This window comes from Salminus brasiliensis, chromosome 6 (assembly GCF_030463535.1).
Source record: "Salminus brasiliensis chromosome 6, fSalBra1.hap2, whole genome shotgun sequence".
Classification (NCBI taxonomy): Eukaryota; Metazoa; Chordata; class Actinopteri; order Characiformes; family Bryconidae; genus Salminus; species Salminus brasiliensis.
In genome coordinates this window covers 7,341,604-7,368,349 of record NC_132883.1, presented here as the reverse complement: position 1 = coordinate 7,368,349, position 26,746 = coordinate 7,341,604, and the positions used below count along the sequence as shown (strand labels likewise).

Sequence of the window (26,746 nt, the reverse complement as noted above, 5' to 3'; positions counted from 1 at the left end):
GTTGTGAAAGCACCCTAAGGTAACTGTTAATGGCCTATTTTGATTATACTGTATTACTCAAATACAAGACAAAGATTTATATCAGGTCATGGTGTGTTAGTGCTCTTCAGCTTTTTCTCCCTCTCCTCTACATCAGAGCAACTATTTGTCTGTAAGTTGGATGAGTGAATGTATGAGTGAGCAGCTCTAACCTGGATGAGTCTGCCTTGTTCCGACTGAAGCGTGTTGATTTCCTGTCCGATGCTCCCCTGGCCCTGCCTCAGCGCATTGTACTCCATCTTCAGCTGGCTGGCGTGGGCAGACAGCTTGGCCACCTCCTCGGCCAGTTTGACCAGCAGGGCCCGGTCTTGACCCTTCACTGACTTCAGATCTGTGTCATGGTCAGTAAGTGAGTGCAGCAGGGATGTTTGCACCCCCTCCAGACGCAGGAAGTTGTTGTTGTAATCGGGGCAGTTGGGGTCAATAAAGATGTTAATACGTGAATCACCCTTTTCCACCGTCACTAGGGCGTTGCCCTCGTCCTGATTGGTGCTGATGAGGGGAGGAGCGTCAGGGCCAGAGGGCACCTGGTAGTGATTCATCAAGAGGATGGTACCGGTCACCGTGACAGCCAGTAAAACAGCAACAAAGAGCAGGATGGTGCACAGGAGGTAGCTACAGCTCATCCTCTGTGAGACAGAAAGGGAGAGAGACAGAGAAAATAGCTCAAAATTCTGGAACGAATGTATACACCACAAATCTGCAAATGCACTTTCCAGCTCTGAAATTGCAGGCTATAAAGAAACTCCACATAAATAAAACAGGGATGGTTAGGCACATAAGGATGAACACCAAAAAAAAAAAAAAACTCAGAAGTAGGTTCTATGTAACTCCAGCATGTGAACGCACATACACAAAATGTTGCTGCGCATAAACATAGATAGAAATGGAAAAAGAACTGCATGTGGTTTGCTATTATGCAACAGCTAAAGAAACCAACAAATTGGCTGCGTGGAACCCCTTCATTTTGATAAAATGATGTTTTTGAACAGAGACACAAAGCCAGTCTTGCTGGTGCTCGAGATCCAATTATCATAAAAAAGACAGGCATAGTTCATTTCATAACAACAACAACAACAACAACAGCATAATGCGCAAGACCAGTCATCTGCATACATATTTTAATGTGTAATTTAAAGGCACTCGGATCCTGGAATTTAATTTTCATTTATTTAAACTGTTCTCACGACTCAAGGCTGATTTAAACACATTCATATATATATGTGCCTATGTGTGTGTGTGTGTGTGTGTGTAATACAGAACGTGTGCAGGCATGCAGCATTGTACGTGTGGCAAGTACATGCTGGGAGAAATGGTGGGGAGTGGAGAGGGGGTACTAGCTAGTTCAGTGAAGGCTTTACACTGATTTCTGTGATTGCTCTGGGCCTTCGAGTGGTGGGCTGGAATAATAAACTACGGGAGGTGCTTTGTTTCTACAGCTACTCTGTGGGACCGGCGAGGAAAAATCCCCACAGGGCGAGAGACCGAAGAATGAAGGAAGATACTGATACGAGCCCTGCAGCTCAATCCATTCAGGTTTGGTTAAGTGCCTGGAGTTGACAACTCTCTCCTCTGTGCAAGAACTAGAGTGTGTACATATAGCAACAAAGGCAGCTATAGTGACAAATGAAGTGAATAAGACTTGATGGGCAAACACTGAGGCTTAGGGAGCCACCACACCAGAGGCCCTGCTTATCTTTTTGTGTTTTTTTTCTCCTTAGTTTTTCAGAGTGAGCTTGTTCCTTGACTGTGATTTTCCCCCTGTTGTTTTATGACTGCAACTTCGATATTTCACTTCACAGCGAACGCCGCGTTCCTGGGTAATTGCAGAGCGCATTTTTACCGTTTTCATTGTCTTGCTTTCTATACATGCCACACTGAGGCAATGGCCATGTGCTGGGGTGCTATTTGTGAACGGAATTAAACCACTGAGAAGTATGGCCTAACCACAGTAACAGGCTAGTACTTATGAATACAATGCATCCCCTATGGAGGCTATTCATGAGGTGTTAAATCAACAGCCAGTACACACAACACACACTAAAATTCAGGTGGCAAACCCTTCCTTACATTTACATATGCACTATGGCCACGTCTATATAGCAACCAACGGCTGCTAACACAACTCCCTGCTATAAATTTACGATCGTTATGTTTATTCCCCCACCCATGAAAGAGATCATTATGCTTTAGGGGGTTGCAGGCTGAATTACTATTACCCTGTTGTGCAGTGGCTGTTTGCAGTACACCCATAGAGTGAAACAAAGCATAGCGTGCGAGCAGAACTTGTTTTCCCACACCCCGCAGCATCCACTGCAGGCACTGTCATATTTTCTTTAAAGATAATTAATGTGCACAAAAGACTCCAGTCCCCAGTTATCACAAAACAGCAGAAGAGAGCAGTTTCAGATCAATTTGTTACAATAAAGCAACAACGTCTGCTGTCCGCAGGAATTAGGAGCTATGGTGTCTGGTACTGCAAAGCCACAAAGGCTTACGCTGATGTAGCAGCTGAAAGCAGGTGTGCTTATCTTGGATCAGATTTTTTTTGTGATGGGGATCACCATAAACAGAGGGTGTAATCGGATCACAAATTGGCATTACTTGTCTGAAATGGTTTGTGAACACCGCCAGCAGGCCTATAGCAGAAAATCTCTGGCAGCACGCTGAGCTAGGCAAGCCTCAGTCGTGTTCTTCCACTTCGGTGAGAACGAGGGCCTTTCAAGGAGCTCTTCTGGGGGACGGAAAGAGCAAGCAGCCGCTTAAACATTCTAGTAGCAAACCACAACCTGCATCCCAAGCAGGCAGTGACCGTGGATAGCCCAGAGGGGTCCTCGCACCCTCCCACTTCCTCTCCCAGCCAGGCAAGACGGTGGCTGCATAGATGGCACCTCATGCCCTGGACAGCGACGGGTCAAGATCGGGAGGCCACGCTCGGCTGAGCGCGGACAATATTTGATAAGAGCTTTTATGTGTCGCCACTGAAGCGACGCCAGCGAGGCTGGAGGTGGGAGGTGGGTGGGAGGGGGTGATGAGGGGAGCTTAAAACAAAAGCAGAGTGACTTCTCCTCTTCAGCTCGTCTTTCAGAGCCGTAGCACCCACCGCGGACCGACACTGATAGCAGGCAGGGCAGGCTCGGAGTAGGGAGGTCAACCACGCTGACACACTGGGGGCCGCACATGACAGCGGCCGTGATTACTTATTTGGGAAGGTGAAGGTGAAGTGTCAGGTTCAGAGCAAGGAGAGTCATGTGGAGAAGCCGTGACTCGTGGTCTCACCTTGCTATGGCTTTTGATTTAAAGTTAAATAAAGCACGGGACACTTTGGAGAAACAGAAGGGTCATTGAGAAGATCCTGAAAGAGATCCTGGAAGATGGAAGGGGTCTTCAAATCTGTAGCCAATTCTGTATATATATATATATATATATATATATATATATATATAAAGATAGATAGATAGACAGATGTTTATAGAAATATAATCCAATCAACACTTTGGCCCTAATATTTCATCTGGATGGCTACCTAAAGCCACTCTATGAATACAGTTATAAGAGCAGGGTCTGGTTTCACACTTCGATACAGTGTCTAGGATTCAGGGGAGTCAGACTGCCATTGTTTTCTCAACAAACGCCTGTTTTCGATTGTATTCTTAATGCACTGAATAGGCAGTCCCACAGTGTGTAGGCTGAATCTGAATGGTGATTTATACAGTGACTTTCTGAAAGAGCTTGTATTGTGGGCCAGTGGTGCTGATAGCTACAGGACTACTGCTCAGTGTCCGACTGACCATTATGCACCATATTACAATCCTCTTGTAATGATGACTCCAATGTAGTTGGATATTGAAGAATCTGCACCGCTATACATTATATGAACCACCTATAACTGAATAACTACATTCAGGCAAAAGACCACAGCCTACAGCCTATATTGCGATCTTACTCATTCATTGCTGTATCTTTGTAATATATATTCAATAGCATAGAGAGAGCACTGCAGTATGGTTTGGCCGCTGACTTGTGCTCTGCAGCCTTAGGCCTCTTCTATGATGGAGAGGAGACCTATCAGCCATGGTCAGGGATTAGATCAAAACACTGATCCACCTGCTAGCTACATACACTGCAGAGATCACTATGGCTATCTCATTATATTACAGGCCAAAGAGGGAGCAGGGTTTCGCTTCTGGCCGCATTCAGCAGGACTTGAGCTAAATCCTTTAGCCATCCAGGATTATTTTACCATGGATCCGATATCAGAAACCAAAAACACTGCAGGATTTTCTCCACTTCGAGCACACAAAGCTTACGGTACCAGACTCGATTCATTCCAGAATCTGGATAATGGACTGTGTTCAGCCTACATAGCAGATTGATATGTGGATGGATGTATGAATAGATGGATAGATGGATAGACAGAAGGGTGAACAGCTGAATAGACATTAATCTAAACAGAATGTATAGTTGGATATAGAGCAGATAGACGACTGTTTTCAAACAGAACATAGACCAACTACCTATAATGTCCCTTTATACTGCATACATCAATGACAACAAAAGACCATTTATCTTCAGCAGATGGGGCTTCTTCAGATGCCTTATCTAAAGATATAGCCCAGGCTTCTGGAGATACAGTATGTTAGAGTACAAGGGGGCTCTAATCTAAGAGTGACCTAGTCCTCTTTGGCAGAACCCAGTCTTCTTATCACAATTTCAGCAGGCAGCTTCTTTGTTGAAGTTGAAGGGTGAAGTAACCAGGCTAAAATCTCACACTGGAATTACTATTTACCTAATATCCTAGTGGTATTATATCTGTCTACATACTGATAAAAGACAAATACATGGCCACCATGTCCGGATGTCTCCCCTACCTTTCAGTGCAAGCTATTTCGAACTAGGCTTGCTGAGTAAGTACCGAAAGGAAGGCATCACCTGAAGAAACCAACAGTGCTCCAATACCTCAGCAAAGCACACAAATCTACACACAAATGTGGTCAAGCTCCGGTTGCTCTGTAAATTAGACACTGGCAAGAGCCAAATCCCTGAAAGCAACGTCAGTCGCCCTGGATTAAGAGGTCTTCTATGCAACGCTACTCACCCCAGCATTACCCTGAGGTCTCCTATCAAAAAAAGCACATAAAAAAAAAAGTGAGAAATCCCAACAAGTAGGTTTTAGTAATAAGGGCAGAACAGATGCAAAGGATTAGCCCTGATCTGGAAAATGGCTTTACAAATGCACAGTTTCCTCTTTGGCTCTTGCTGCTTCTACGAGATGGCTAAAAGAAGCGAGAGGCGTGGCACAGACTCAACGCTAGCTCAACCAAAGCTTACCAGAGCAGAAAACACTATATTAGTACACATGCATACACACACAAAACAAGCATACACACACGCATCAGGACACTACGTGCTGGCTTGGAGAGTACAGCTTCATTAGCTGGTTTTAGATGATAAATGATTACTTAAGAGAGCACAGGGAGATCGCTTTCATGCTTCAGGCTGTCAAAAGCACACTGCTCCACTTCTAACTGCCCTACAACTCCTCTACCAACACTGTTAACATAGCCTGGCTTGTATACAACCTTGCTCCCTATATGAAGGGGACATCGTACCTGGGGTTAGGCACCCTAAAACAAACTATATAGCATTTTATTTTCAGACTTAGTATAAAGGCCTACATGTACATATCTGGGAAAAGTTTCTCAAATGCATCTATATCTGTATTTATAGAGTCTCTAAGATTATTATAAGATGGTAGACAGAATTCAGCTTTGTCATTTCAAGCTTTAAGATGATCCTAAAGCGATAGCTCAAGGGAAATAATCTATTTTGCTCCAATTTATACCAAATGCAATCAATCAGCAAAGGCATATTTGGTGTCCAAAGTTTGCTTCTTCAGTGTCGCACTGGAGCAACAAGGCAAATATAATGGAAGTAATGAATGCTTATACCCCACTAATTTGTGTAGTGTTTAAACTGCATGCATTAATCATCCCGTATTTGTCTAAAACCACGTCAAACAGTTCATCTCTAATGTAAGTCAAATAAAAAATAGTTCAGGTTACAAGATGGCAGCTCTCATTCTCAGAAAAAGGGTTCTATATATTAACAAACAGGGGTTCTTTGACTGGTAACACTGACTTGAAACCATTTTAGGTGCTATACAGAACCATTTTTAAAGCTTCTCTTCAAAAAACTTCTATGAAGAAACATTTAACCAGGCAAAGAAGTATTTAGGCATCTCCAGTCTATATAGAACTGTTGTCTTTACTGAAGAAACCCTAAAGAACCATTGTGTCATACAATATAAGAAGCCATATAAGCAACTCTATTTCAGATTATTTAGCCACTTCTCGTAGTTTGAGGCAAGTATGTGATGATTTAGGCATTGATTTATCATTAACTGCATGATAAACGCATTTCTTGTGAGCCATGTCAGCCTTAAAACTCCAGTACCAAGCAATTTTTGCTGAACTCTTACTTGCTGAAGGTCCTGTAGAATAAAAAAATAAATGTATAAATGGTACTTACTTATGTATAAATGGTATTTACAAATGTTGACGGTATCTCAAAATGAGGACGGTGTTGTCTGATATGTGGGTGTGTCAAATTTCTGTTCAGTGTCAATCTAGCACACGGCCAACTAAGCTCATTCCCCCATGAGCATTAAAGAGATATTAGCGGGGTCACTCACAAGGTGCTCACGATTGGCGATGTCATGGTGGGGAAAAAACAGGCAAGTTTAGCGATGTACTGAATTCAATTAAACAGCAAACCTGGATGACTTAGTTTACTAAATGAGCCTGAAATCAGTTGAAAATACTCGACTTTTTGCTCTCAAATCTGAGGCTTTATCTTTTGTGTTTATAAATGTGTGATGATTTGAACCTCGGTTGGTTGGAGCACAGTCTGTGCTGTGGTGTTTAGCCAGCTAGCTAAACTATCTAAGCCTAGATTGCCGGCTACGAGTCCAAACACAGCAGAACAGTCTCATTTTACCTTTCCCAACACAGCTCAATAGTTTGTCAGCATCAGCTGCACTGAATTGTCTAATAAACTAATCTAATGCTAAACCAGGTTCTCGTTCCAGATTCAGAGCAGTTTTGAATCGTCAGACTGATGGTTTAATATTTACTGAATGACTGACTTAAAATGTTGCTGTGTTCACTTAGTTGGTCACCCTGTGAGAAAACAGAGCTTTGTATGTGATCTTTTTTTTTTTAGCTTAAAATAAAGAAGAATGCGATTGTACAGATGCCATATCCTCCCCTCATTTTATTTTTCAAACTGATATACACCCAGTCCACACCCAGCTTTTTGAATAATATGGTAGCAAGGTAATGTTAGACTGATTGGAGAAAGCACTGCTGTGTCTATGCTCAGGGGGAAGGTGGTTAAGTGCCACAGCACGTAGGCAAGGATAAGCGACTAAAAGGTGACACTAGGCCGAACGGAGAATGGCAGAGCGGAAAAGGGCCGACTCGGGGAAGCTAGAGGATTGCCGCATGCTACTGGAAACACTGACCAGGAGGGCGCAGGGAGGACAGCAACACTATCTGGTCAGACATAGTTAAAAAGCTAAGCTAGGCTAGATGTAAATGAGGCAAAATAACAGGGTTGTAAGCATTTTTGTCCCAACCAAAATGACATACTTACTGTTTCTACATTAAAGTCCAACTTAAACTGAAAAATGCATCTGATAGCACTCTTAGCCAGAAAAATAGGCCAAAAGTATGACCCAACACATTTCAATTATCTTCATCTACCAGTTAACCACCTCGAGTCACAAAAATAGTTTAAAAAAGCAATAAAGGTTAAGGAATAAAGAAACCTTCTCACATAGAGTGCTTTGGAACATTGAAGGAAAAGTGTAGCAAGAAGGTACAGGTAACGGTTCTTGTTTGGCGTCGGGTGTAGCGCCCTTTGAATCCAAGGCGTGTAACAGCATAACGCTAAATGTGAAGATATTTACCGATAAGGTGTTAAGAACGATGTGTGCTTTCACACCAGCTTAGAGGAAATAAAAGGTTGTGGTCGGGTAGCGGGGAAATCAGCACTTCGCCAGCACCCTCTCGCTCAGGAAATTGCAGCCATCTGTGGCTGCACACTCTCCGACATCACATTTTAATCATAGACCACCGCTGCGGACCTCCTCGCCTCTTACAGTTCTAAATGACTTCGGGTAAAGAACTTCTGCCAGGTGTGTATTTGTGAGAGCTTTTGTGTGTATGTGTGTATGTGTGTGTGTGTGTAAAACGTTTAAGTTGTTAGCATTTTCATTTGAGTGGGTTCTTCAGTGCTCTGTTTGCTGGCATGTTTTATGTATTTGCTGGAAAGTAAGCGGGATGAGTGTATGCAACTAAAGTACGTTCAACTGTTGACTGCTGACATGATTTAGCCTCAGTGAGTGGCTCTACTGTGTGCAAGCATGTGTGTGTGTGTGTGTGTGTGTGTGTGTGAGAGAGAGAGAGAGAGAGAGAGAGAGAGAGGGAAACAGAAAGACACTGTGTGTAAATCTACGGACAGTCGGGCTACAGTGACAGTGCCTACTCTCGGCAGGTTTCCCTGTCAGTGCACTCCAAGGACAGGCAGTGAAGTGTGCAGGCAGCGATTTGTCTTTTAGCCTGCACTGGGGCTGCAGAAAGCTTTGTCTGCAGGGCTGCTATATGTCACCATGCTCTCTCACCCTCTCTCCCTCTCTCTTTCTCTTTCTCTCTCTCTGCTCCCTCTGGACCAGCACACAGGACACAGTCCCGCTCCGCACCGTCTCACTCACCAGATCAAGGCACCGGAGGACAAGGGATTCAGTCATACACACAATGCACAGTCTTATAGCTTGTGTAGCACACACTCTCGACACTGGAAAATAAGAGATTCAAGCTTACACACACATTCATATCGACACTGTCACACACAAAAAACATGTGCATGTCATCACACACACATACACACACACACACACACACTGACACAATGTAAAGAACACCTGCCAGGTTCAAATGAAGTTAAAAAGTCCAAAATGGCAAAGGTGGAGATGACACTGGTGATATCCACACACATGCAGTACAGAGCAGAGAGGCTGCATTACTGGAGACATAGGCAAAGATTAGAGCGCTTGCTGCCTGTGTGCCTTACATACACCTACACACAGGATCAGAGGCAGTGAGTGGCAAACAGTTTCTGACCACTCAAATTAGTAGACATTCAATCTTATATGAAAAGGTACTAATTACTATGACCAGATCAGAGCAGGAGTGTTTTTGTGGGAAATGGAAAACCGAGGGGCGGTAAATAAGTCCAGTTTATTTAATTGCCTTGATTAGGATAATTAAGACCTGAATGTATCTGAGGTGAGTGGAACATTTGTGTAAATCATGTAAAGGATAAGAAAATACAGCCTAAGACATCATTTCAGAACAGTTTTGAGAAAGTTTTGTGCCTCCCACTCAAATCACATGACTGTAGAGGTAAAATACTGCTTTTAGGTGTGACAGGCTTGGCTGATGACTAGGCAGTGTCTGCGCTTAATAATGTCAGATGTGATTACATGATGTCATGCACCACACAGACTATTTAATTTACAATATATGTCCAAATGTTTGTGGACACCCCTTCTAATGCATTCATATTCGTGCTCCCAATAGAATAAGACTCTCTGGAGCAGATAAACATGAACCTATTGACACAGTGCCGTCTAATGCCAGGCGTGGGCTAGAGGGGTGTAAAGCCCCCCAGCACTGAGCTGTGGAGAAGGGGAACTGTGTTGTCTAGAATGATGGTGGTGCTCCCTCCAATACTTTTGGGATGAACTGGGGAATTAGGAATGAGGTGGGGTGGTGATCACCCAACATCCTGACTTCATTAATGCTTTTGTCGCAATCATTTCTATCATTACAATCATATTTCTGTCCATTGTTTTATCATTAGAGGTCAAATAGAATACATTCTATTTTTGACTAGAAAGGTGCATGCGTTGTGTTACTAAATAGTTAAGAATTTCTTTTTTTCAGATGTCACTTTTTTATTGTCAGTGTGAATATTCAATATAAATGCAGAATGGATGGAAAATCTGTAACACCAGTATTCAGAAGGGTGACTGACCTGGAAATGCCCATAAAGTTGAGCTCCCCTTCTCAACTTTCAGTTACCTGTTACTATTTTACTTAACCAATCAATGTTCCTCAGTGACACTCCCTATTACAGTCAGGGGAGCGTCCCAATGATTTTCAAACTGTTATGTTTAGGTAAAAATGTTGGTTTTGCTGTAAAAAGTGTTGCTTTAAACGTAGAACAAACCTTTCTTACAATGCTGCAGAATGGATGGTCGTACACAAACAGTTAAGTTAAAAGATATTTTAGATTTGTGCAGATTTGTCACTATATTGCCAGTGTCAACATCCCATAAAAAACAAAGAATACCTGTGTAGGTTCATAGTCTATCAGTATCATACGGTATCTGTGTTGATTCTGGCACTTCAAGACAGCAGGGATATCTGCGATGGAGAACACAGGAAACAGATTCTGATGCAAGTAACATGGTGTATTGCTGTACAATCTGTAACACAAGGGGTGAATGACCTGGAAATGCCCATCAAATGACTGCCGCAATATATGACATCCACAATATATAAAGAGGTGGAGTTCCCCTTCTCATAATTTACTCAACCAGTGGAGCATCCCAATGATTTTGAAGCGGTTATGTTTAGGTAAAAATGCTTGTTTGGTGGTAAATGCAGATTGTCACTATATTGCCAGTGTCAACATCCCATAAAAAAACAAAGTGTAGGTTCATACTCTATCAGTATCATTTGGTATCTGTGTTGATTCTGGTACTTCAATACAGTAGGGATATCTGCCATCTGCCTTTAGTAGAAGAAGTGGGAATTGTCCTTTTTTTAAGCACCTAAAAGTGTCATTTGCCTTTTATAACATTGCACGTCCTGCAGGGAGATTATTACACATGCGCACATTGTGATGCCGATGCTGAAACTATGTACTGTGCAGCCCTATCACAGACTACATAATCTTTTATTTATCTTTATTCATCAATAAAGGTTATATATACTGTGTTTTTATGAGCAATGCAGATCTGTTTTTTGTTTGTTTGTTCTTTATTTTTCAGTTTTTAAATATGATTTAGAAACTGGAGGCTCATGTTCAAACTACTTTCTATGTCTTGCTGTCACGCCCGCGCCGCCGCGCCTGCCCCAGGGGCGGTCTCGGGCCGCGGCTCACAGGCAATCTAGAACTCCCCCTTCAAAGTCTTGTCATGGTCATGTCATGTTTAGTTAGGTTCTGGACTTTTATGTTGAAAAGGACTCTTGTGTTGACATCCATCGTCGCCATCTTGGTTTTAGGTTGTGTTTGTCATGTGTCTGTTCATTGTTTGGTTTATGTGTTATCTGTGGACTGGTGTATTTAAGGAGGGCTAGTGTCAGCTGCCGGTTGCTGAGAATTACTCTTAGTGCACTGCATGCACCCAGGTTATCGAGTTCATGGTAGAGACTCAGGATTCATCGGTCTCGTCTGTAGAGTCCATCCTCGTACAGAGGACTCTTTCAACCTAGCTAGCTTAGCAGGGAAAGCTAACTAGCTAGGCAGCTCTCATCTCAGGGTCCATTATGGAGCTACTGCAGGTCTGCGGCGATCTCTCACCAGGCTTCTTAGGTTCAGTGAGCTGGGGTCCAGGAGCTCCGGGAGTGAGCGACTCTCCAGCTCGTTTCAGCAGTTAGCTCTCCTCACCGTCGGACCGGATCAGTTGTCTAGGTTTGGCGGCTGACTCCTCACGCTCTCAAGTCTAGTAAGTTCAATGCGCCTGACTAGCGCTACTCTGTCCTAGTTCTTAGTTTTCCCAGGCTCAGCTTGGAAGTTTGTTTTTGAGTAGCGGTATTGGCTCAGCCCTGGCAGCTAGCACAGCCCTAGTGCCTCACCAGCCCCAGGTGTGTTCTTTTGGTTTGTCCAGTATTGGTTGTCATGGTTGTTGTTTCTGTTCCTCCTTATCCCTGGTAATCATTGCTGCATTTCTGTTTTGTTTACAGTTTGTGATCAATAAACTCTCTCTCGTTGGTCCATCCCCTGCGAGTGTTCACCCATTCTTGTCACAGTGTGGATTACGACACCTGCAAAAACCTTATGTCTAGTTTTGCTGTTTTAAACCTTTGACATAATTTGAATGTAGTTATTCTTTGTTACAATTTCATGAAAAATAGACAGAAGAGAAATGCTCCCAAATAGACTAGACTAGAATTTTATTAATTTTTTTGGAGATATGACATTTTCAACAGCAGCGACAAAATGGAAAGGTGAATGAATTGTTTCATTTGCAGTATTTTAGTTAGACAGATTAATAACAGTGCAGAAAAAGTCATAAGTAGTAGGAAATGGTATCCCCAGTTGGTTTATCAGGGCAAGCACACACAGAGATACACAAACACACACTCATAGATCCACATGTCCGGAGAGGACCATAGCAATCATTGAGAATTGTGCTAGCTCCACTGAGAACCGGGATCCCAAAACAAACAATCTTGTGAGTTTGTGTGCTTATGTGCAATGAGCGGAACACCGTGTATCTTAGTACATGAGGAGAATGCAAGTTGTCTTTGACTGCCTTGGCACCCCAGTTCAAAGGAGGAAAAAACAAGCAGGGGAAATCCATTTGTGACATTTTCGGTTTGTGACTCTCAAATGAAGAGAACGCCGCAGGAGGTGTATCTAATTTTACAAGGAAACTGTAACGTGTTTCCAATATTTGACGCAGGCAAAATGGAGCAAGTGATAGAGGCAGCACTTGCCATGCCCTTGATAAGGAGCTGGTTCACTAGTTTAGAAGTCCCGGAGGACGCTGCGCTGCACGCCAGCGCTCGCGCACACACTGTCGCCAAATTTCCCCGGCACAACAATACGAAGGTGTCACGCTAAATTGTTTAAACTCAGTGCCTGAGAAGATAAATGCTCAGCGAGGTAGCACTTTAAAGGAAAAGCAAATGGAAGCATTTTATCACCTGGGAAGTCATAGCCCGTGCTGGGTTATCAAGGTCATTCATTTCAGTTATCCACTCATTGCTCTTCTCCAGAGTCACATTTAGGGGGACTTTGTAGAAGCACATACATACACACCAACTTAACCACACAAACACATGAATGGAGAGAAAACACTCTGCTTGCTGAAGCAATGACATCATTTGGGAATTAATTAATTCCCTGCTCCATACATCATTGCAGTAATCCTTATGAACAAATGTTTAAGCAGTCCAGTGAAGGTAATGGAGAGTTACTCTGGTATAGGCGGTAATAGGCTTTGTCAGGGATCTGCACCTAATGGGACAATTTGTGTTTTCTCTGCATTTAACTTTTACTCCACTGAACTGCTCAAACAAAACTAATCCACTTCCAAATCGTTTACTCCATTTGCTTTAATGAGTTGAGATTAACCTGTTTATTTGTTGAAATTATGTAAATAAGTATTTGATGTTGCTGTCGACAAACAATACAGTGGTCATCTACACTTTCAACCTGCATCCGATGTTATATGCTTTGACACAGATGTATGCAAAGGTTTCTGAAGAGAAAAAGAAGTTATTATAATCTCTAAAGTAAAGAATTTTTTTGCAAACAGTTGCTTTAATAAAAATCGGGGAAAAAAGTAATTGTGGCATCAATTATTCTCAGAACAGTAAAGTTTCAGAACATAAATATGTATGTCCTGTAGAACTGGATGAAGTGCAGCATATACAGCACCTCTATCTTTAGATCTTAACTATCTGATATGGGCTGGTGTGGGGGGGGGGTAACAAATTGTCATTAGGAATTGGCAGCTGATGACATTTCCAGAGCGTAAGAAATTCTCTAACCCAGATCTTGTCCTCAACACTCAACCACCATGAAGACTATGAAGAGATCTTAAAGTGCTTCTAGTATTTGCAGCATTTCTAATGTCTGATATGCTAATAAACTGTGGAAAACAAGGCAAGATCTAGAAGATCAGGTAAAGTCTCAGATATATTCTGGTCAAAGAGGCAAAGCAAAACCTAAATATGTCAGCAAAGGACCTGCATAAGGGTTCAGCCAACAGAGGTATGGTGATGCACTGTTCTACTGTGCAGCATTGTTCGAATGAAGAGTCAACAGATGGACACATTACCTACAACTTTATCACAAAAGTCAAAGATCAAAGTCAAAAGTCAACATTCAAAGTAAGTAAAGCAAGATCTAGATAAGCCAGATGCATTTTGGAAACAAGAGCGTTGGACTTTTTTTTTGCCACAATCACCACAAAATATGACGCACCATTTGATTAAAAAAAATGTCCTGCCAACAAGCATACACTGGATCTATTATGCTTTGGGGTTGTGTGGCAGCAAATTCTGCAAATTCTGGAAAAATACTAAAGCTGAAAATAGAGACACAAAATAAACATACAAACAGAGCAGGGCAATATGATTATTTTATTATTATTTTAATAAACAACATGCTTTTCTGAGCATACTGATACTGATATTAACAGTGAACAATAGCCTGTTGTATTACAGAGCACATAAGTTCTTTTTAACTGGATGTAGTGCAGCAAATTCTGAAAAAATGCTAGTGCATTTAGTCTGTGTCGAAATATACTGTAACATATTATGAAAAAGTCAAGTTTCACAATGCAATTTTTTCACCTCTACGTACATAAATGCTAGACTGCCTTTTAATCAGAATAACATTCCAGTTACTAGGATTAGAAGCAGAGCCTTAAACACACAATATCTAAAATGGGCACCTACCCCTAAATTGAACGTGTTGCCTGTACTGTAGCTGTTGAAAGCAGTACTTTAGGTGCTTATCAATTCCAGTAACTTTAACACAAGGACCACAGTGAATTATCTAGCAATATGTCATCAGAAGGCCAGAATTGTTTTTATGAACTAGAAAGCACTAAACTGATGAAAGCTTGTTATGGCTTTAGAAGGCATAGACTAATTAGCTTGTCCACAATGAATTCTATTTCGGTGTCCACAGTCCCAGAAGACAGCTGCCAAAGCAGCTCTGAGGTATAAACCAGACTTTATATCTGAGCACCGTTATTCCCCTACCTTTTAGCATTTCAGCTTTCATCTCCTGTGTGCTTTTACTTAAAATTCTTGAAAGTCAGCGTCCAGCTGCATGCAGAGGTCACAGCCATTTGCACCTCCTCTGGGTGACGTCGCCAGGGAGACGACCCCCTGTGTGGTGGTGCCTACACTAACAGGACTTTAAAAGCCTGCAGGAATCCCCCTGCGACATACAAGACGCTTGGCTTATTATGGAAACACTAACGGGGAATAAAGGGGTCACATTGAATATAACATAAACAGGGAGAAAACTGTAAGTCTGTAATGGAGAAAACTGTGGATATGAAGGGTTTAGTGAGGAAGGCGCCCAAAGAGCTGAGGGGAATGGTTACCTTTATTCCATGCCTGCTTGGACTGTACCTCTGATGTGCCTTTTAAGTGCTGTTATTTTCCCCCACACTTGTTTACAATTGTGCCTTGGAGTCTTATATGGATGAGTTTAATAATAGATTCCATTAAGCCACTGGTCCTGGTTTAATGACTACAGGAACAATGCTCAGGATATTATTACCCTTTAACTTTTCGCTGTTTTCTGTCTCCTGAGTCTGACAGTGGTATCAAGCGGTAATTGCGCAAATGGGCCGTTCGTTGTAAAAGTCATGCCTCATCAGATTGCACAGTAAGTACCTGGTAAATGGCCACAAATATAAACTTTTGTATTCATTGCAATTATGGTTTACAGGCATGGATTATAATTGCAAAAGAGGCAAACAGGTGTTGCTAACAGTCTTTTAAAATGTTAAAAGATTTTTTTTGTATTTAAGGCAAGACACTACAGATGAACAGGCTAAAAAAAAATCAGTACAGATCATAATGACGTTTGCCCAGCTAATTATTAGGAAAGTTGCTTTTCTGACACTGTATGGTTAAATATGAAAATGAGCAATTATCTAATTTGCGTAGGCTTCAAAAACAGAAATCTGAACAGTGGGTACGGCCAGTTTCAACATTCTTATTTCATTTTGCTGGCATATTAGAATCTAAGGTTTTTAAAGAGGGAATATTGGATCTCTCTATTTATCACTCCATAAATCTAAAAAATACTGTCAACGGCCATAACGACCCTGTGTTCGGCATGTGTTTGCTCATATTTTGTATAACCGTCAGCCTACGAACAATATACAAACAAACTTTGTAGTATTTACGACTGAAGTGGAGCTTTCTGCCCTTTAAGGATATGAATTATACAATTTCATACTTTTGTATTGGGAACTCCTACTTTTTTATTTGATGACTGGTTACTGTTATAAAGGAAACAACCATATTTGTATCTGATAACATTGTGCTGGAGATACAGAGCTTTACCACAATACCTGTGAAGACATGGTGCCGTACTGCACTGTTGTGTTAGGGATTTTTTTACTGACCCAGGTCTGCTTTTTGCATCCAGAAAATGCCATGAGTCTTCATCGCCTGAGTGTTTGTACCCATGTAAAAACATCTATTTTGGGCTTTTTTCTTTCCAGTAGTCTGAAAGAAGACATGTTAAAATGTTAACAATTGTCCAAAAAATATGATCAGGTAAGCACACGTCTATAAATCAGCAGTGAACAATATCTGGCTTGTTGATTGGTTGATTTTATGACACGCTATTGGTCTTCTCAGCAACAACAGATGGGACTGTTTGATGTAGAATGACAGGGGGAAAAAGTCTGATCAAAAATTCCATTGAAAATGCACTGCATCACAAAACTGATGACAATCAAATGGCGGGAAAATAACAACCGTCCAGTCCTCTTGGCAATACAACAGAATTATTTGGGATTAACTGTGCTTTCAATCCAGCCAGTCTTCTACACTCAAACAACCACCCGTCGTGAAAAACACATCATCCCAGTCATGCTGCTATATTTTCCTGTAATTCACATTCTCCAAAAACCATTGCTCTTGCTCCACAGGGTGTGGGCACAACCAGCACGTGCCCTTCAGAACATTTCTCCACAGTCCCGGCGAATCCTGGGTATACAGTGTCTGTAAATCGAGTGAAAACCGGTTCATGGTTAGTTTGCTTAAGATTGACTCTTCAGATCGGGCATGAGTTCCGGAGCATCTTAACGACTCCGTGGGAAATCTATGCTGGCAGTTTGTAAGGGAACGGCCGTGTATGTAAGCAGCAGCAGAGATGCCTTTAATGAGCCATCCTTCAGAGCTAACAGGCTGAGCGACATTCCAGAGGGCAAGCTAACCATTAATATTTGCTCCTTATGACTTTAAATGAAGCAGTTTCCAGTGGGGGTCCAGTGCTCTGCTCCCTTGTGAAATATAGCATGCCCACTTGCAGGCTGCTCTCTAATGAAGATTCTGTTTTGGGCATGCCTGGTCAAACCACCCTGTTCTTCATGCCTTGAAAGAAGCACTACTGCATTTGGTCTAGAAGGAGCTATGCTGGGCTCTCTGTCTGGGCTTTGGAATTAAGTGGTGCTTTGAGACGGAAATCAAATCCGACACCCCTCACGTGCCTCTACCAGCATTGATTGATCCTAAATGATGTCTGCTCTCACAGAGTGTTCTTCAAGACAACTTCTAGGTCAGGATTCATAAAGATTCTTAAAATAGTAGCAGTGGTTCAGGATCACATTTCTGGCTTCTTGTTCTTTGTTAGCGAGAAGTGAAAAGAGATTCTGAAGCAGCAATCTTAACAGGGTCAGGGTCAGATCAAATTCTTGTCAAACAAAATCTTTTTTAAACAGATTTAATCTTCATTTGAACAATATTGGAGGTGGAGGTAATATGACTAAACACATTTAACTGAAGAAGTGTTGACTTTAAAAGACTTGGAAGGTCCCAATTCTCTGCCACATAGGGCCATTCCATTTCAAAACAACACAGAAGACACCTAAAATGCAGCTGAGAAAGGCGTCTTTCTTTTCCCCGAATTCTGAGGATGCACCCATGTATTTATTTCAGCCATGCAGTCCCATGAGCCTTTGTGCACTGTGCTTATACTTTTTAATGCAGATTTTTGACATTAGTTGTGAAAATCATTTGAAATGTACCACATAATTGCGAGGTATGGATGAAATAAACAACTGTACATAACATTAAATCTAAAGTTATGAATTATAATGCGGGAATTACCTATGACATAACTGTAGGCATTTTATAAAATCTAATCCTATGGCCCCACGTTGATACCAAAATAAATAATCCTAAAAACATGGGGGTACTTATTTTTTGGTACTGAAAGGGACCGAAACTGCTGTAGTCATCATAGACACACAAGACTGTCATTCTCCTGAACTGATGGGGGCAGCATAACACACCTACACGTGTAGGGGAAAAGAAGGAGATGAAGGAGGGTAACCATTACCAAAACACATCGAATGATGTCAAGAGTTGAGACGGATGATCAGGGATCAGTATGCAAATGGTGTTACAGAGCATTCAGGAAGAAAGGAAAACAGGAAACGCCTCAAACTTATCCAACCAACCCAAAAACATAGTCATCCAGATCTATACCCAGAATTCAAGGTAAGTGAGTTTCGTCAAAACATTCATAATGAGAAAATTTAATGTTTGTGAACTGCTTTCAGAAAGGCAAACATGCTTGTGTAGGCTACGCTGCGATGGCTCAGTAATATTAGCCTGCGTTCAGCAGCCTTCTTGGTTTTCTTAACAGTAGAAGCTCAGTGCCAGCCTGACCTACTCATGCCTAGAAAAGTGGAGTTTCTGTCTTCTGACCGGTCTGGCTACCTACTAGAAGTGCTGTGCTGGTTTTATCTACTCATAGCATGGTTTGGTTTGGTGGTCAAAACGGTGAAGTCACTGCAGTTGAGGGCTCTTCTTTTTCTAATTAACAAGTATAGTTACCTGTTTGTTTTTAATGTCCAGGCTGGGCACCACTCTTAACATGCTGGGCTATAATAGGCTGAGTTTCATAACACAGAATGTTTTTAAAATATGGCTTTATGCTAGGGCTGGACAATATGATGATATTTTATTGTATCATGATCCATTTGTGTAGGCTTTTCTAAGCATATCAAGGATGTTGTTAGTGTTTAAAGAACATTTAGACTGGTTTAATTGGATGAAGAGCAGCAGAAGTTGTATAAAAATCACTTTTAAGTTTTTGAATAGTACTGTTTATGAATTATGTTTGTGATTCAATTATTTGTGATAAATATTGTTTATTGTAAAAAAATGATGATATAGTATGATATAGTATGTTTACCATATTGCCCAGCCCTTTTTAAATTCTTGCTTAAATTCAGCAATAGAAATTAGGTTGATTTGTTTTGGTAACAGTTGTGTCTTTTCATTACTTAAGGAAAAGGTAACACTGTATTAATCAAATGTTTTTTAAGTATTGAGAATTGTAGAATATCATTGGTACCAAGTACCAAATTTCTGGTATTGTGACATCCCTATATAGCTATAGCTACGAACACTTCATTGCTATATCATTTCACTCCGGTCACAGAGGAAGGATCCTCCACCAACCGCTCTACATAGTAAAGGAGACACACCATAAATGTCTGAGGTTTAAAAAAGGCAGAGCCCTCCAAAATCATCTCTAAGGATATTTGAATTATCTGCAGCTAATGTGGTCCAACTGATCCTAATATTAGGCATTGTAAGTAGTAATAAATGGGGGGTGTCCGAAGTGTCCGAACGTATTCATCACAAGAAAACTGAATTTATCATTTATCATTACATTTTACAAATGTAAAGACATTTCTTTAGTTGTATGTGTTTAGTTATATAAACTCCATCTCTCAATATTGTTCTAATGAAGATCAAATGTCCAGATGTTTAAAAGATAAAAGGCTTTCATGGAGTGTCCTCATTTGTTCACATGACTATGTCTGTCAATGTCAATGACAAGTAGTCATCTTTCTCCAAACTGAACTGAATGGAATTGGCTTTAAGCCTGACCCACATGACTATCACAAAACGGCCGAACACTCCAATCCAATCACTTAAATCCAAGTGTTTAATTAATGACTTTAGCATGTATACTATTTTTTCAGACTGAACAGGGATTGGGAATTTGTTTAATTAAATTTCAAGTGAAAGCATGCCAATTTGTATACCGGGGACAATTAAAGCGATATCTTTCAGAAATGTCAAAAAGCAGACCTCCAGCAAATTAGCTTGTTTTTTTCACTGTGTTGAGAGAGACAGTACAGCGTAATTAAAAGTTACTTATCACTAATCCTCGTTGTTTAAATGGAGACGTGACACAAACGCAGTCAAAGACACATCAGAAAACGGTGTCAGAGGTTAATAAACGAAATCATGTTCACTCCAAGAAAGAGGGTGTTACTTATGAGCAGCACTGCAGAGACAAATGGAGAGAGAAAGGGAGCAAGAGACTGATGGCATTTTGATAAACCACCACCATGTGAGAGAGCTGTTGATGTCCTGCAATCATACTCCTTTGATCTGCTCTGTTGGGGGAGCACATGCATCAGATTTTGTATCTCCTCGCACTCCCTCGCAACCCTATGATGGATATTCAACACAGACAGCCACAGAGGAGCTAAAGCCATCCATCAGGTGGAGATGCGCTGAGATTTCACACCCGTCCACAATCAATGTGCGGCAACCAAGGCCAGAAGACTTAATTATACATATAGGCCTTGTCCTGGACTGAGGTGAGGCGCTGAAATCAGGGAGATATTTCTGAAAGCTGAGCAGCATCTCTCTTAGCTGCGGCTGAGTCCAGAGAACGCCAGAGGCTCTGATGGGGCCTGAGTGAGAAACGTGTCAGTAAACGTGTGTTGATTTAATTTGCAAAGCTCAGTCACTCTGCCACTGATGTCCTTATCTGAATTACAGATTTAAACAACCTGCCACTGCACGTCCTGCATAGCGCGATACATATTTGCACTCAGATTTGTCACTTCATCAGCTACTATAAGAAGCAAGTGTTAAGACAGCATCTTCACTTAGCTTAGGTGTGATTAAGAGGGCCAACGATGCCACTTCAAGAAACTCACGAACTATAGCTTTCAGAACGAGACCTCAGCTGGAGACAAACAAATAACACAGCCATTGGCTGAGTGTGTAATTTGTCACAAACCACACAAACCATTGCCATTAATGGCATCCCACGCTATTAGTGGAACGGCAAGGAATGACAATGTTTCATGTGATAACAGTCATAGTAAAGCTGGTCTTAAATTGTGGCAAAGTGCTTAAGAAGCATGCTACTGTACCACTTGCTAAACATAGTACAAAATGTTAGGACTTAATGGCCTTTCCACTTAATGCTCAGCCAAGCAGTCAAGCTTGCCATTACTGCAGTGGGGGTCTGCTTTGTGAAGAGTCTGGAACTGGCATACAAGGCAACCATTTCCTAGAAACAAATCTGGACACAGATGATTCACATTTCTGTGTCTTTCTTATAGACACACATATATATATATAGTGGAGTCACTTGGTAGTATGTTTTGATATATTGTGTATATGTGTATACGTTGTGTTTTGATAGATATATATTGTGTGTGTACCTAGTAAACACCTTGGTCGTGTCAATCTCTGGATTAAGTTGACCTCAAAAGGTTGTTTGCCACGAGGGGGGGGGGGGGGGGGGTTATTGATGGAAGAAAAAAAAGACAGTGGTTTTGTACAACATCCCAAATGCCTTCAAACATATACTGAGCCCCGGCACCAAATTTCCTCCACAGACTCTAAGACCCACTTCATCAGGGCAAAAGCTATTCAGCCTTGAGAATCATCCAAACCTGGCAGTTCAATCTCTAAATGCTAATAGCAGCCACAATTTAAGTAAAATGGCTCATTTTAGAAAAGAAATGAAAAGATAAAATCCTCTTTACAACTCTAAGGCCGCTATCATCCAGGAGCAGGAGTGTTTTCTCGTTCTGAGGCTGTCTTGAAGTTATAATTGCCACGGCTCGTGTCTTTCTCGCTATGGCAATGCAGCTTCACCGCTTTTCAGAGACCATGAACCACAGGATTTCCCAACTGACATGCCTCATGACTGACAAATAAGCCAATTACCAGCTTTTAATATCTGTATACAATGGAAGGCTTACTTGCATGTGGGCAAAACAGGTGATGCATGGTTTAGCTCTAAGTCTTGAATCACAGGCATGATTGTAGGTCACAGCAGCCATCGACTAACCATTTGGAAAGCTTTACTGATGCTACTTGGTAGAGCTTGGCAAGTCTTCGAATATTAAACAGAACCGACATCCAGAAACTCTAATCGACGCCACCTTGCCCTTGTTGACTATTTCAATTTATCTCAGCACATTTGAAAAATGCACTCTAGGTGGTCGATAACAGCATGTGGACATGGGGCTTAGTGAGATTTGGGCTGGGTAGAAGGCAGCAAATCAGAGACTTTTCTGCTTCAGACATCGCTGCCTACTGCTACATAATAGACGGGAAAATCTTCAGTATTTCATCATCAATTGAGGTGGAGTTACAGAAACGGGAGGCACAGCCTCCTGGAGCGCACTAGCCTGGTTTGGAACAGCAAAAGTGTAATTAGTTGGCATTAATTGGTTATTGTTGGGCAAATCACAGGTTTTATGTCATCTCTAGATTTCATGCACTGCAGTGCTGTGTATACAACAATAAATGAATGTTGTTGAGTCTATCCAAATCCATCAAACAAAAATAACATCTTCAAATACTGTGATGTTATAGCAGCGAAAGACATTGCAGCTATAACACGTTTGCGGGTGCTGCATGCATTCCTTTGTCTTCCTCGTTATTATTTGTTGCACAGATTGTAAGCACGCTCACAACAGTGCCAATTTGACACAGCGAGTTAGGAATGGAGCTCTCAATGTGTGAAACACAGATGCTTTGTGCTTACAATATAACCCTGCTACGCGCACTGCTGGGAAGAGGCCATAGCTGGTAAAATGCTTCCTGTAGCAGGCTGCCAGCCTGTGTCTCACCGGATCACGCCGAGCCCTATTTTTACCCGTTTTTTTACAGGTACGCTCCTAACTGGACAGCAGCCAACTGCTTCGTCCCATCACACTCAACTGGAAAATCACGCCACTAAGAGCAGCAGAAGAGATTACAAAACGCGTCCATCAAGCACTGAGCACTCTGTTCTACTCAGCTCAGGCAGGTGAGTTTTATTCGCCCCACAAGGGCCGCTTTGTCTCCTGAGGGAGGGTATTTTATTAATAAACACCAGGCAGCCGGAGTGGCAGATGAATTCACGCTGATTAATTAGCAACCCCTGAAATAACTTATGCTGTGTACAACAGGAGTAGGATGTGGGATGAGCTGGCGAGAATGGATGAGAGGCTCTGTTGTGCGCCGCGTGACAAAAGCACTTGGGAGAGGCGAGGCAGGTGAATAAATGGCAGCAATTAAAAAAAAATGCACTGACACACAAAACAAAAGAGTGAGCTACTACGCAGACACCAACCGCCGTTTAAAGTGACGTCTTACTGTAAGGCTATATAATCGCATGGTGCTGCCAGACCAAATAAGAAGAGGGGGGGAGAGAAATCGCATAAGGCTTCTGGTCCTAATGAACAGATGTTACAGCTTTTATCCCATCCCAAGCTCCAGAGGTATGTATATCCCTCTTAATCCTCACGCCAGATTACAGTGGCTGTGAAAAAGTAGACAACAGCCAGACTGTCAAAATTTTTAACTAACTGCACTGAAATCGAGAGGACAAACAAGCATCTCAGCGCTATAACGCCCTTTCGGCTGAGCTGCCCAGCATGGTTACTGTGCACAGCCTTGCTTATCTCTCTCTCCCCCCCATTTTTGCAGTACTGCTCCTTATCCTGGGAAATGCAGCAAGAAGTTCCATTGCTCATGAAGGAATTTATCAGAGAGACATGCAATCACCCGCACACGGAGGAGATCAGCATAATCCCTCACGTCTTACCCTGTCTGTGCATATGTGTGCGGCACGTAACAGAAACAAGTGCATTCCCTGGTGGGCAGCAGGCTGGGAGCGTGGTATCACTTACCCGGGACGACACTCAAAGGCTTTATCTCCTCTGGGTGAGGCCTTTAATGCTGTGAGCTGTTTTTTTTTTTTTTTAAATTTCGCTTGTCCTCACCTTGACAGTAAAGGTAGGGGTGGGCGATACATCAGGAAAACATCACGATACTTGAAGACATTTTCATTGCGATACATGGTACATATTGCAATATTCTGTTCAGATACATTGGCTTGACACAGGGCACCAGTACTTTTTTTTTATGGTACATCCAGAGACGTAACATGACAAATATAGTGTTAGGAGTCTTGCCCAAGGACTCTGATAGGTGTAGTGTGGTGAGCTTGCTTTTAACCAGCAGCTTTATCTTATAAAAGCAGTCAACCTTCATATTCTGGATTTCACACACTGTGCTGCACTATATCCCCATAAACTGGACCGACCATGCTCAGCTGACGGGAAACATTCAGTCGGTGCTCCTTAAGCCCTGATGGTGTCTGTGATAGACCCAAAAAAGCACACCCTGACACAGTGTATCACAATAACATCAAATATCGTACCACCCCTGCTGCTTTAGATCTCATAATAAGAAGCTGGAAAACAAACCCATGCGTTGCCTAAAGTTGGGAACAGTACCATGTAAAGGCCCACTGCATTACTAGGGCTCTCAACAAGCAAAGGGCATTATCACGGCCCCCATAAAGCAAAGAGCATTATCACTGCCCTCATAAAACAGAGGGCATTATCAAGCCATTACAAAACCATTAGCTTGCAACCAACTTTCCATGCTCCAGCGACAGCATCTTCTCCTGCTCTGGCGGAGGGTGAGATATAGGTGCAATAGGTCTACAATGAATTCATGTATTTTAGCCAGATGAGAGGACATGTGGAATGGACAGATCATCATTTATCAGGCAAATGGTGGTGGGCGTGTTTCTGGAGGCTCAGAACTAATAACACCCCACATTTGGTGCAATTATTTGACCCCCTAATTTCATGCAAAATAATGCATTTCAAATGGGATTGGGTCTGCATGCACAATAACTAAAGTGGGGTTCATAAGTATGCCCCATTTCTCGTTTGCCTACCTGGGATTTGTGCTGCTGTCCATCTTCGAGCTCTGAAACACTGTTCATGATTTTCCATCGATCATTTACCATTCTCAGGAGTCCTTAAAATCCGAGAGTTGGTGTCATGGGCGGGAAGAGAGAAAGGAGGATCAGTCTTTCTTTCATTTCTCCATCAACACAACGAGAGGTGGGACTGTCTACGGGAACTGCAAACTACTTCAGAAAGGTTAGGTTAGGTTAGGTTAGCTATCACACTATCCCCCCCCCCCCACACACACACACAACCCCCCTAGAAAGGCTGAAGGCTCTACTGCTGAAGCTACTGGAGAGCAGACTGGAGCTCTATTAGCACCGCTACGTTCATTTTGCATACAGCTACGTACTTAGGGGGACTTCTTCCTCCCCGTCAAACCAACGAGAAAAATAAAAGACGTCTGAGAAAACGTTATAGTTTCTTAATCTGGTGAACGGGAGAAGCTTCCCCCGAGTCCCCCTCACACGCCCCGGAGAGACGAAGGGGTGACACTTTACGGATTAGGTGTTAAACAGCGCCCGAGTGAGACCGGCAGGCTCCTAAGGCAAAATACGAAACTTCCTCGGTCCCCTCTGAGAGAAAAAATGAGAATTTAGCTTTAAGAAACGAGTAAAAACGACAGTTTTACACGGTCGCTTCAGTTGCCTTGCTCCTACCGACCGTTAGTGTAGCCTTGGTTACCGCTGTTTAAGCAGCTCACGCGCCGGTCCGAAACGCACACAAGCCCATCTCGCGCTTCTTGCCTGAGACTGCTTGATTGCTCAGCGTGAGAAACCGTTATTTTCGACCCACCCGTATTGCGGTGGAGTCCCGCCCATCTACGCAGAGAATGACTTGGGGCATTGATCTGGTTGGCTAGTACCGTTCTTCAATCTGCGCCGTGATTGGCCGATCACGGAGCACTAGAAATGGTAGTAGCCAATCCGTGCAAACGAAAGGAGGGTCTACCGGCCAATGCTAGCACCGGAGGCGGGGTTTCGTCCGGAATACGGGTGGGAAACAAAACAACGCTCGTGAGACGTTGAGGTTTTCTCTGGAGACATGCCTAAGCGGACTGGGCGACTCGAGTTGTGGTTCAAGCCGAGGCTTTTTGAAGCCCTCAGGCGCTTTATGCTTCCTAGTTTTACCCCCCAGTGTAGAGTACATCCTCAGCTTTAATTGGGAATATTTATGAGTGATAAAACCTTCAGATAAACCGACTCGTTTGGTGGTCAGTTTCATTACCAGGCTGTTTATACAGGCAATCAAGGTGACGCGGTTTCCATCATGCGGGGCTACAGCTGTGTTATTTGGTCCTATTTTAAAGTGTAAATTCAACTGAATTCAAATATGTTTGCTTAAATAAAGCATTAAAAATTTAACAAAGACAACCAGAGAGGTTTGCTATAAAATGCCCCATTCTTGAGAAATTTACCAAGTCAGAGTTGTTCACAGTGGTGGTGAATGGAACCAGACGTCTTAAGCATCTAACATCTCTGAAAGCTAGGCTACATCACAGAAAGATACTACTTAAAAATAGCTACTTGAAAAAGTTATGAATATATATGAATATATGAAGGTATTAGACATTGTTTTATGAAGATTTTGGCCAAAAACAAATATTAATAATAATAAAAA

At 42.2% G+C, this 26,746-nt stretch overlaps 1 protein-coding gene across 3 annotated transcripts in view; it reads right to left on the bottom strand.

Moving 5' to 3' along the window:
* fibcd1a (fibrinogen C domain containing 1a) overlaps positions 1-25,880 on the bottom strand; it is a 106,886-nt gene extending 81,006 nt beyond the window's left edge. The window contains exons 1-3 of one of the 3 annotated variants that reach the window (XM_072681468.1): positions 25,811-25,880; positions 25,114-25,196; positions 192-668 (exon numbers count right to left, since the gene is read on the bottom strand). In XM_072681468.1, the coding sequence (XP_072537569.1) occupies positions 192-668; positions 25,114-25,185 (549 nt within the window). In that variant the 5' untranslated portion in view covers positions 25,186-25,196; positions 25,811-25,880. Of the gene's footprint in view, positions 1-191; positions 669-25,113; positions 25,197-25,478 lie in introns of all 3 variants that reach the window. The other 2 variants (XM_072681466.1, XM_072681467.1) reach the window with 2 other exon arrangements.
* Between the last annotated feature and the right edge of the window lie 866 nt (positions 25,881-26,746).